This window comes from Budorcas taxicolor, chromosome 15 (genome assembly GCF_023091745.1).
Source record: "Budorcas taxicolor isolate Tak-1 chromosome 15, Takin1.1, whole genome shotgun sequence".
In the NCBI taxonomy this organism is placed as follows: domain Eukaryota; kingdom Metazoa; phylum Chordata; class Mammalia; order Artiodactyla; family Bovidae; genus Budorcas; species Budorcas taxicolor.
The window spans coordinates 51,836,830-51,849,751 of record NC_068924.1 but is presented as its reverse complement, the minus strand read 5'-3'; the positions used below and the strand labels follow the sequence as shown (position 1 = coordinate 51,849,751).

The 12,922-nt window shown below is 35.5% G+C and overlaps 1 protein-coding gene across 1 annotated transcript in view; it reads left to right on the top strand.

Annotated features, from left to right (window-relative positions):
• PGM2L1 (phosphoglucomutase 2 like 1) overlaps positions 1–12,678 on the top strand; it is a 54,622-nt gene extending 41,944 nt beyond the window's left edge. Inside the window, exons 6-14 of the mRNA XM_052652946.1 lie at positions 460–653; positions 2,018–2,207; positions 2,757–2,854; positions 3,570–3,750; positions 5,975–6,068; positions 6,387–6,516; positions 6,740–6,929; positions 10,614–10,747; positions 12,576–12,678. Of these exons, the coding sequence (XP_052508906.1) occupies positions 460–653; positions 2,018–2,207; positions 2,757–2,854; positions 3,570–3,750; positions 5,975–6,068; positions 6,387–6,516; positions 6,740–6,929; positions 10,614–10,747; positions 12,576–12,678 (1,314 nt within the window). The remainder of the gene's footprint in view (positions 1–459; positions 654–2,017; positions 2,208–2,756; positions 2,855–3,569; positions 3,751–5,974; positions 6,069–6,386; positions 6,517–6,739; positions 6,930–10,613; positions 10,748–12,575) is intronic.
• The last annotated feature ends 244 nt before the right edge of the window (positions 12,679–12,922 follow it).

Below are 12,922 nucleotides of genomic sequence, written 5' to 3'. Positions count from 1 at the left end.
GACATAAATTCTAGTTTAATTTATAGCTGAAAAATAAATTCTTCTTTATCATATAACAGAACCACTTTATAATGCTAAAATTTTATAATATTGAGTTTTTTCCATGGTTTCTTAGATCTTCTTTAGTATATAATTATAGATCTAAGATTATGATTGGATGCTACAATATATGCATATTTTAACAATATCATAATGGTGCCCTGATTATATTTTACTTGTATTGTTATTAATATGTACTTCTTCTAAATGAGAAAATAATACAGAATCATTTTGTTGAAAAGTCCCTTTGGAATCATTACCATCAATATCCTTAGGTATTTATTAAGTTAGTCCGGCATTGACATTGTCTACTTGACTAATTTGGTATGCTTCTTTGTAAAGTCAAATATCCCTACTGTAGCTAAGAAAACATATGGTCAACATTTCAAGTGCTTATAGCTGTGTTTACCTATCTTCTAGGTTTACTGGGAAAATGGTGCTCAGATCACATCTCCTCATGATAAAGAAATTTTAAAATGTATAGAAGAATGTGTGGAACCCTGGAATGGTTCTTGGAATGATAATTTAGTGGATACCAGCCCACTAAAGAGAGATCCTTTGCAGGACATTTGTAGAAGATACATGGATGATCTGAAAAAGATCTGTTTTTACAGGTATCCAAGGGGGAATGTAGGATAATATTACCTTAATATAAGATTAACAACAAAAAAAAATAAGGATAAAAATGTGTTGGCTATTCATTATATTAAAATTGTAGGTAAATAATACAGTTCATAGTAGTCAAAAAGTAGAAATAACCCAAATATTCAAATATTCATCAATAGATGAATGGCTAGAAATATGTTCGTAGTATATCCATACATTGAAATATTATTCAGCAGTAAAAAAGAAATACTGTTGCATACTACAACATGGATAAATTTTAAAAATAGGCTAAGTGAAGGAAGCCAGTCACAAAGGACCACATATTGTATGATTATATTGATATGAAATGTCTGCTGCTGCTGCTGCTGCTGCTACTAAGTCGCTTCATTCGTGTTCGACTCTGTGCAACCCCATAGACGGCAGCCCATCAGGCTCCCCCGTCCCTGGGATTCTCCAGGCAAGAACACTGGAGTGGGTTGCCATTTCCTTCTCCAGTGCATGAAAATGAAAAGTGAAAGTGAAATCGCTCAGTTGTGTCTGACTCTTAGCGACCCCATGGACTGCAGCCTACCAGGCTCCTCCGTCCATGGGATTTTCCAGGCAAGAGTACTGGAGTGGGGTGCCATTGCCTTCTCCAATGAAATGTCTAGTGTAGACAAATCAATAGAGATAGAAACAGAAAGTATATTAGTGGTTGCCTATGGCTGGGAAAAATGGGAGGGTTAGGGTGTGGTGGCTCTGGGGTAATTAGAATTTTCTAAAGTTGATTATGGTAATGGTTGAACAACTCTGTGAATATAGTGAAAACCACTGAATTGTGTACTTTAGAAGAATAAATTTATAGTATATTGATGGGTTTCCCTGGTGGTTCAGATGGTAAAGAATTCACCTGTAATGCAAGAGATCTGGGATCAATCTCTGGGTCAGGAAGATTCCCTGGAGAAGGGAATGGCTACCCACACCTGTATTCTTGCCTGGAGAATTCCATGGACAGAGGAGCCTGATAGACTACAGTCCACGGGGTCACAAAGAGTCAGACATGACTTAGCCACTAGCACTTTTAAACTACTTTTTAACTACTACTAATTACCTCTTAATAAAGTTTTAAAAATTATAACTCAATATATATATTCACTGTATATAAGATAAGGAAATTTCCTCTAAAATTTGATGTTTCTATACAATTTCCATGTTTCTATAACTGTTCCATAAATAGCTAACACTGTTTTCAGAAAACATTATGGTTTATGGTTTGTTGAGTGTAGTTTTCCTATTCTGACAAAATAGATTTTAGCCTTTTCTTGAGATTATTTTAATTATACCACAAGTAATGAGTTTTATGACAGTGATTGAATGATATATTCCTTTACAGGGAATTAAACTCAAAGACCACCTTGAAATTTGTACATACATCTTTTCATGGAGTCGGACATGACTATGTACAATTGGCTTTTCAAGTATTTGGTTTTAAGCCTCCAATTCCAGTACCAGAACAAAAAGATCCTGATCCAGACTTTTCTACTGTTAAATGCCCAAATCCTGAAGAAGGAGAATCTGTACTGGTATATTTTTTCTGTATTCAAATTATGGTTTAGTATATTAAAGTTTATCATGTGGATAGGACTCTGACAATTCAAAGATTACTTACAGAAGCAAAAACTACTTTAGCTTACATCTTTTAAATTATATTAGAGCCATATATTCTGTTTTGTTTGAAGTCCCTGTGGTGGATTTCCCTACTTCCTAGTCTTATTTTAAATTTAGCCAAACTAGATTAGCAGATGCAAACTATTACATATGGAATGGATAAACAACAAGGTCCTACTATATAGCACAGGGAACTATATTCAATATCCCGTGATAAACCATAGCGGAAAAGAATGTGAAAAAGAATGAATATATATATGTGTACCTGAACCACTTTGCTGTACAGCAGATATCAACACAACCTTGTAAATCAACTATACTTCTACAAAATAAAGTTAAAAAAAGTTAGCCAAACTATATTCCTTCTGAAATTCATTATCACTAACATAGTGCCTACATTTAGGAATATGAACTTTGAATTTAACATCGTCAATGTAATTCAGCTTTTTGGGTCACTATTTCAGGAACTTTCTTTGAGACTGGCAGAGAAAGAAAATGCCCGGATAGTGCTGGCTACAGATCCTGATGCAGACCGACTGGCAGTGGCAGAACTTCAGGAGAAGTAAGTAGAAACTGTTACTTGATTAAAATCTTAAACTTTGAAAAACAGTTTTTGATTTTAAGTCTTACAGGCTCATTGGAAATAAATTTAAAAAAATAAAAAGAAAAGAAATCTCCTGTAAGCCCACAATCCAGAGATAACCGCCTAGGTTGATATTTTGATGTTTCCTTCCTGTTTTCTTCATTCAAATATTCAAGATATATTTGTTTTTTATAAAATTGTGATCATCCTATATATATATATATAAATTTGTGTCTTGATTATTTTCCACATAATACTGTACTATGAGCATTTTTCTCTATCTTTAAATATTGTTTAAAATATTAATTTTAAAACTAGTGTAGTATCTCAAAACATTGCTTTATGAATGTAATCATTTCCTAATCATGGTTCTTTGGGTTGTTGTGTATTTTTGCCATTATAATGTCATGACTAATGTCCTTACATAAAAAGGACACCATATTATAACCTTTTTCTCTTTAAGTAAGAAAATACAAGTAACAGTGTCATAGCTTTTCAAAGTACATTGCTGCCATTCCTACTCTAAGCTCACCCTGATCAGTTAGAAAAGTAATAGTAAATGTTTTCTCAGAAATCCCATACAGTAGTTTTTAGGTTTTCCTTTGTGAAGGATGGTAATTTGTAGGTCCTGGGGTCAAGAAGTTTTAATGACAAGTTACAAAGATCTTGACTTGAATTTTCATTCTCTCTACAGTGGTGTTTGGAAAGTTTTCACAGGGAATGAGCTGGCTGCGTTGTTTGGGTGGTGGATGTTTGATTGCTGGAAGAAAAGCAAATCAAGAAATGCTGATGTGAAGAACATTTATATGTTAGCCACCACAGTCTCTTCCAAAATTTTGAAGGCAATTGCACTAAAAGAAGGATTTCACTTTGAGGTAAGAATAGGTAATATCTATGTGCTCCTTTTCTAAACCTATTTCTGTAAGCTAAAGCCATCTCCCCACCAAAGTTGACTTTTATTGATTTCATTTCTAATTCCCTCTTTTTTTTCAAATTCTATTAACACTTAACTAAAAGATTAAGTCTTTTTGATAGTTTGGAAACCTTGAGCCAAATTCATCCTATATGTGAGTTTCTGAAACTAAGATAAACATTCTTACAAATTGCATTAATGCTCATTTTTCCATACAACAGTATCTGGCTTTCTTACGAAGAAAATCTGGCTCCCAGTGACCTCATAAATAACATAAACTCCACTCCAAAAAACTGTAGGTGTCATGACCACTTGTTTAGCCTCTTCAGGTTCAGTCTTAAGAAACTTTTAAATAAAATTAAAAAAAAGAAACTTTAAGTAGTCTCCTAAATTACAAATTAAGACCCAGTGATCTACATCCAAAAAACATAATGATTCTCTCTCAGCACAGATCATTAACCTTTGTGAACCTCGGGCAGTTAAACTGACCCCTTTTATAGCTACTGGGACTAATGCCAATTAAGTTGCTTTTCCTCTGCCCACTTGGCCAAGTATCAGTGAAAAAGTCACCTCTGGGCCTTGAGCCACAGTCAAGCTATAGATCTTAACACTAATAGGCTAACTAAAAGAAAATTGTACCTTTCTTAATGAAATAGAACTTTCAATCTCTGGCTTTCTAAATTACAAACAGCAAAATAGAGGAAATTGAAAATTCATTCAAACCTAAAATTCTGAATTACTACTGTTGTTGTTCATTCACTCAGTCATATCCAACTCTTTACGACCCCATGTACTGCAGCATGCCAGGCTTCTCTGTCATTTACTATCTCCTGGAGTTTGCTCAAACTCATGTTCATTGAGTCAGTGATGCTATCCAACCGTCTCATCCTCTATTGCCCCCTTTTCCTCCTGTCGTCAGTCTTTCCCAGCATCAGGGTCTTTTCTTTGTAGCAAGAAAATCCATAATGAGCAGAAAAGAGAAAAAACATGATTCTAAAGACCAATATTATATATGTGCTTTCTTGTTTTTATTCCTGGAGGTGGTGCTGCAGAGATTTTGGGCTTTTTTTTGTTTTTTTTCCCAGTGAGGAGGTGGAGAGGTGAATGAGAAATCTTAAATTAGTAAGAGAGCTCTAGAGTCACTGTGTATCACATGCTTTCTGACTCTAAAGCAGTTCGTGTCTTTAAAATGAACACTAGCTCATCAGACGGAGAAGGCAATGGCACCCCACTCCAGTACTCTTGCCTGGAAAATCCCATGGACGGAGGAGCCTGGTAGGCTGCAGTCCATGGGGTCACTAAGAGTCGGACACGACTGAGCGACTTCACTTTCATTTTTCACTTTCATGCATTGGAGAAGGAAATGGCAACCCACTCCAGTGTTCTTGCCTGGAGAATCCCAGGGATGGGGGAGCCTGGTGGGCTGCCATCTATGGGGTCGCATAGAGTCGGACACTACTGAAGCGACTTAGGAGCAGCAGCAGCAGCAGCTTATCAGATGAAAAGTCCTCAAATCTAATTACCAAAGAAGAACCTAGTAACTTTCTTGATGGTTTTATTTGGGCCATGGTGTTATGGTAAAAGGATACTTGGTTCAAGTATATGTTGTGATAATGTTGAAAGTGCATTGTTAAAAAGCTTTGTGGCCTTTGGTTACTCAGAGGGACTAAATTACAACCTTTGTAGGCACTTTTACATTAGTGCTTACAATGCAACTTGAAGAGCAGTTTCTGAGAAGTGATATTGAATCCTGGCTCTCTCATATGCAGGGTACTCTTAGGCAAATTTACTCAACCTCTGAGCCTCTGTTTCAGTAACAGAGTTTTTGTGAGCGTTGCAAAAGATAATGATGTAAAGCAACTATTACAGTACTTGATAAATAGTGTATGATGATAATATATGTGTGGATTTATGGTACTTTGTGACTATATACATCACCACTTATTGGATTATATTTGGTGAATTACATCACTATTACTATGCTCAATAAATAGCAGGTTGTGGCAATGTATATATATCCATGCACTTTATGACTATGTTTACCACTGTATAAATCTTTGTGGACTGAAGACCATAACAGAAGATCATTATTGAAGTGTTATGTGCATTTAGTGATGGGCTTTTCTCTAATATATATATTTTTTTGAGAGAGTCACTTAACTAGAGTGGCCTCTTCTGCATTTCAGGAAACATTACCAGGTTTTAAATGGATTGGAAGTAGGATAAAAGACCTCCTGGAAAATGGGAAAGAAGTCCTTTTTTCATTTGAAGAGTCTATAGGTAAGTAGTAAAAATTAAAATATTTGAAATATGAATGAGAGCACTTTTTTCAAATATAGTGATTCTATAGAGAGGAATTTTTGTCATCTGGTTTTACACTTTGAGTTATAAAAACTATCAAGAACTCAGAAATGTGTATACATTTCTCATCAGAAAAAAAACAAACCCTTAAAGGTCCCCTACATATGCTCGGTATCAGTGGGTTTCCTTTATTACCAGGTTCTTAAATGCATTGATCTTTCTGAAGAAATATGAAACTACTGAAATTATATGTAGGCTTATGTTTTCCTCCTTTTTAAAGAGTTTTTTAATTCTTAGGTTTTCTGTGTGGAACTTCCGTTTTGGATAAAGATGGTGTGAGTGCAGCCGTTGTTGTTGCTGAGATGGCATCTTACCTGGAAACCATGAACATAACATTGAAACAGCAACTGATTAATGTTTATGAAAAGTAAGTTCTACTATTTGGAATTTCGTGTTCTAATTTTTTTGGTGCTACTTTTAACTTTATAAACTTGTTTTGAGGAATAGTCATTCCTTTTTAAAAAGTACTAATATTGTCTGCATTAAGTACTGCCACTATCTGCTTAACACAATAATAGGCTTATCTTTAATTTGTACTTTTCTAAAGGGTGACTTGAAATGTGATTTTAACACTTTAAATCTTTGTACAGATATGGTTATCATATTTCAAAAACTTCATATTTCTTATGTTATGATCCAACTACCATCAAAAGTATATTTGAAAGGCTTCGCAATTTTGATTCTCCAAAAGAATACCCCAAGTTTTGTGGGACATTTGCTATATTGCACGTACGAGATATTACCACTGGATATGACAGCAGCCAGCCTAATAAGAAATCAGTAAGTACCTATATTTTTAAGTTTTTAACAATTTGTAATAATTCATACTACAGCAAAATGGAAGGTCAAGCCTGTGAGTTTCTTAAAACTTAGGATCCTTGTTTTTCTCCAGAGCAGTTGTAAGTTCACTAACTGACTCTGACTCTCACCCATCCCATCCTCATCACTCCCCAGGGGTATAGTATGCCCTGAGGGTGGGGAATGGGAAGGAGGATGAGAGACAGAATGAGGAAGGGAGGGTGGGAGGGAGGGAAAAAGTGTGATAATGCTAAATAATGTTGAAAATTTTTTTAAGTCTAAAAGCCTATAATTTCATCATATGATATTGCTTTTATGTGGAATCTTAAAAAATATACAAATGAACTTATTTACAAAACAGAAACAAACTCACAGACATAGAAAACAAACTTTTGCTTACAAAAGAAGAAAAGGGATGGGGGATTAAGTAGGAGTTTGGAGTTAAGGGTGGCTCTGTCGGTAGATGGAGCAATGAGTGAGACCTGGATTCCATCCCTGGGTCAGGAAGATCCTCTGGAAAAGGAAATGGCAACCCTCTCCAGTATTCTTGCTTGGAGAATTCCATAGACAGAGGAGCCTGGTGAGCTACAGTCCATGGGATTACAAAGAGTCAAACACGACTAAGTCACTAACTTTCTTTGGAGTTAAAATATACACACATTAAATAAATGACCAACATGGACCTACTTCATAGTATGAACTATACTCAAGATCTTGTAATAACCTATAATAGAAAAGAATCTAAAAAAGAATATATATATGTATAGCTGTACACCTGAAACTAACACAACATTATAAATCAACTATATTTCAATTAAAATTTTAAAAATAGACTATATAATTTTAAAAGATGAATGTTTTACTGATAATCTTAGCACCTAAAAAAATAAATGAATAAATAAATAAATGCCTATAATTTCAAAGCTATGTGTCTTTTTAGGGAAATTTTAACTTCCCATTCAACCTTATTCCCTATGAATGCGTGGCTTCCTAGGTGGCTCAGTGGTATCCCTTTTCAACCTTATTTCCTATACCTCTAGCCAAATGGAATAACTTACAAATACTTCTTACATATATACATTAAAAATTATTTTTCTATTTTTGCTCAAGCTTTTTCCTTAATCCACCTTTTCTTCCTACTGCTGCAGATTCACACTTTAGCCATTATTTAAGACTTCATGCAGATGTCACCTCCTCCATGTACCCTCCAGGTCTCATAATCAGATATCTTCCTCCTGAGGTTTCTTTATATATTGTGCCTTCCTCTGCTCACTTATCACTTTCTATGTCATGTTACCATTGTCTTTTGCATGGCAGATTCATTTCTAATATACCTTTATGCCTCTCAAAGCTCTTGCCTACACAGTAGGTGCTCAACTAACCTTTAAATGCCATAGATTGCTGATTATATTTATTTTGTTACTATTATGATTGTTATTATTAACCTAAATTTCCATGTATAATGGTCTGATATTGTCTCAAGAGTCTAGGAGCATAATATATTTTGGAAAATCTGCAGCCTCTTATGTAGAATACTACTCATATTCCCTTTGTGTATTTTCATCCAGTCAAACAGAATTGGCTCTTTGTTGTTGTTATTCTGTCTATATGCACGTATGTTCTTGTGTGTTTATAAACTACTTGAAAAGAAGAACCAAATGTTTTGCTTCTTTTTATTTCTCTAGTGTTGCTGTGGTTAGAATAGTTCTTGGTATGATGCTTTTCCCCTCTTGACTCCCCTTAAAGTTTATGACATTTGTTATTCCAAGTGCTTTCCTATCTATTCTCCACTTATGCTTGCAACAAATTTTGTAAGGCTTGTAGTATGGATATTTGTTAATCCCCTGGGGTCATATAGTGACTGTCAAAGACTTCCTGAGTTCTTTCTTCTCCAACTTCAGATTGACATTCATCTGTGTGTTCAATAGGCATTTATCAAAACCCTTCTGTGCTACACTGAGAAGACAGTAATGACAAAGACACAGTAGGAGTCTAGTAGGGAAACAGTCAAGTAAACTGATTACAAAATGACTAGGGGGTGCATAAGAGTGCCATAAAGGAGCATAGGAAAGACCCTTACTCAGATTTGAGGGGCTCACGCAGGGCTTTGCAGAGGACTTTGTGAGCAGTGTTCTAGAGTTTGGGCAGGAATTATCCAGGTGTGGGAGGAACAGAGGATGTTTGAGGCAAAGGGAGCAGTAAGTGCTATGTCTGGAGGTGAGAAGTCATGTTTTCTTTCAAGGAACCACAAGTAGTTCTCTACAGCAGTAGTACGGAGTTCAAGGAAGGATGGCATGTACAGTGAGTGGGTTGGAGAAGGGTGAGAAGAAGATCAATTAGTATGCTGTTTCAGTAACGGAGATGAGAGACAACAGGAGCCGGAATGTAATATGGTGGCAGCAGTGAAGGACAGAGCCTGACAAAGTTGAGTTAAATAAAGGATAGAATAAGCAGGACTTGCTAGTTGATGGTCTGTGAGTGGAACAGACGGGAGGGAAGGAAGGTCTCTGCCTTGAGCAACTAGGAGTACCAGTCACGGAGAGGACCAAGCTCAGGACACCTGAGGAAAGGCTCCACTGTCAACCCCTCTGCCCTAGTACAACCCCCATGGTTCCCTCAAGATACCTTCACAGACTGATTTGTGGTTCAGGAAGAGTACCTGTGTTAATCTATATATTTATGTCAGTAAAGCTTCATTCTTGTTTAATTTTTAGGTAATTATATATATTTGTACCCCAGTGGATTATTTTGCCTGCCCTCTAGGATGTGTGCCCTCTGCTTTGGAGACTGTTGAAAAACTATCTGCGAAAGTATCTTGAAATTGTAAAGCACTTTGCAAAAGTAGGGGTAGTTTGGACTTTGGGACAGATAGGCCAGGTTTCAACTTCTTGCTCTGCCACTTAGCTGATTACCTTGAACAGGTCGTTTACCCTCTTTGAACCTTCTCTGTAAATTGTCGGTAATATTTACTTTGCAGGATTATTGTTGAGACCTGGAGATCATGTGTATAAGGTATATAATCCAATACTTCTACAATTATAAATAGTAAATGGTACAGTTATGAACTATTATGAATGTAATCTTTTGTATTTTAAAGTTCTTTAAAATATTTAAAAATTTTTTAATTGCAGTAAAAAAAGAAAAAAAAATGCAGGGCCTTCCCAGGTAGCTCAGTAGTAAAGAATCTGCTGCCAGTGCAGGAGCCACAGGAGACACAGGTTTGATCCCTGAGTCAGGAAGATCCCCTGGAGGAGGAAATGGCAACCCATGCCAGTGTTCTTGCCTGGATAATATTGTGGACAGAGGAGCCTAGCAGGCTACAGTCCATAGGGTCGCCAAGAGCTGGACACTACTGAATGACTGAGCATGCAAAAATAAAAAACATAAAATTTATCCTCTTAACTATTTTTAAGAGCTCAGTAATGTTAATAATCACATTGTTGTGTAACAGATCTCCAGAACTTCATCTTGCTAAACTGAAACTCTATACCCACTAAATAAGTCTCCATTTCTCCCTCCCCCTAGCCTTTGGCAACTGCCTTGCTTCTTTCTCTTTCTATGAGTTTTACCGCTTTACACACCTCATATAAGTGAAATGCATTTTACAACTCTTGAAAATGAGAAAGGTACCAAGTGTAATTGAGCCGTTGTTACAATTGTGCCTAGGTGCTGCCTGTAAGCAAAAGCAGCCAAATGATTACATTTACTTTTCAAAATGGCTGTGTTGCTACTCTTCGGACTAGTGGAACAGAACCGAAGATAAAGTATTATGCAGAGATGTGCGCATCACCTGACCAGAGGTAGGAATCAACTGTTAAAATATTATGTATATATAAAAGCTTGATTGATTTCAGAACTGATTTCACTTTGCTGTACCCCAGAAGCTAACACAACATGGTATAGCAATGTACTCCAGTAAGCATTAACTAAAAAATGCTTTATTTAAGAGATGTAATTCACATACCCTATAGCTCACCCATTTAAAGTGCACAATACAGTGGTCTTTAGTATAGTCAGAGTTGTAGAAACATCACTATAATCGATTTTAGAACATTTTCATCACCTCAGAAAGAAAGCCTCTCCCAGTTAGCCGTCAATCCTTATTCTCCTTCTTCCCAGCCCTAGGCAACCACTAGTCTACTACTTGTCATTCTAGATTTTCTTATTCTGGACATTTCATATAAATGGAATGACACAATATGTGGTCCTTTGTGACTGGCATCTTTTATTTAGCATAATGTTTTCAAGGTTCATCCATGTTGGCATGAATCAGTACCTTATTCCTTTTTTAGAAATTTTGTTTTCATGGCCCAGTGATATTCTACTGTATAGATACACCATATTTTTAATCTGTTTACCAGAGGAGGGACATTTAGGTTATTTCCATATTTTGGCTGTTATGAATAATGGTGATCTGAATGTTTGTGTTCAAGTTTCTGTGTGGACATATATTTTCTTTTAACTTGGGTATATGTCATACTTACATAAGGAGAACTGCTGGGTCATATGGTAAGTTCTATGTTTAACTTTTTGAGGAACTGCCAGACTATTTTCCAAAAAAACTGCATTATTTGGGAACTGAATCTTAATTTTTTAGTGAATTTATATTCCTTGGAAGACTCTGTAAAGCTTGAACTATTTAGGCTAAGCATAAAGAAATGATCAACAAATAATTTGTTCATTGCCAAATATTCATTTTCTACATTTAATATGATTTGACTTAATATGCTGAATTAATATCCTTTTAAGAGTATAAATTGTGATTAACTTGACTTTAATAACATTTAGAGGGTATTTAAACTTTTATGAGTAGTATCTCCTATAATGTTGTCATTGGTCAATATCTATTTGGGAAGGAGATTTTTTTTCTTTGGAATTGCCTTCAGAGCAATGTACATTAATTATTTAGTATTTCTGTAAACCTTGTGTTTAAGAGTAGATTTTATTTCCTTTGGGGGGAGAAAATGACCTCCTGAAGCCATTCAGAGCAGAGTTTAAAGTAAAGCAAATTGAACAGTGCTATCTTTGATTTAAAATGAAAGGTGATTATTACCATAATAAAAATTAAATTTGTTGTATAGCTTGTAGAATGACTGTGAAGGCAGTCCGAAAAGAGAGATATTTGGGGTAATGGCAGCTCTTCAAGTGATGACTTTGAAGGGAATACTTGGTATTTTTTTAAACATCTTATATTTTTAGTCACACTTCTTTCTTTACTTCCTAAAAGATATGCTGTATCATCCCATAATAATCGGTAAGAGGTGTGCCTTGAAGTATTTCAGGAAGCCAGTTTATCTTAATACCTGGTGTTGGTGTTCTGAGCCATTTAAATTGCCTGCTTTAGGAGCAGTCTTTAGATATACTCTAACTCATCCATGTTTCATGTACCAAGGACCTCCTTTTAATGCAGTTCAATTTCAGTTTGTGAGAAAGTTGTTTTCTGTGAGTGTGACTCCTCTCTTCCCACTTTTGGTCTTGTTTTGTTTTACCCGAGTGAATTTCTGTCTTGTTTACCAGTTATTTAATCATCCCATAAAGTATATGCACTCTTAAAAAATTACAACAATTTAAGCACATTTTAAGGCTATGGAAATAAAGAATTTTAAAACTGTTAACCTTTTTCCTCAGTGACACTGCCTTGCTAGAAGAGGAATTGAAGAAACTGATTGATGCTTTAATTGAGAATTTTCTTGAGCCCAGTAAAAATGGACTGACCTGGCGTTCTGTTTAGCCTTCACCAGAACATCGTTGCTTTGCCCCGGTCTGTGGAACAGAGCAACCAAGAACTCCATGCATTGAACTCATGTTAGCATTCTCTCTGTGTGTCATCTGGCCAAATATCTTTTTCCTTTATTTTCTTTCTTTTTGGTTGGCTAGCTAAACTGTATAAATATGAAATGAAATGGCTGGAAAGAAATAATTCAAATTTTTTCATAATCCTGAACAAAAGTCATTACATTAAAAGTATTATGGTA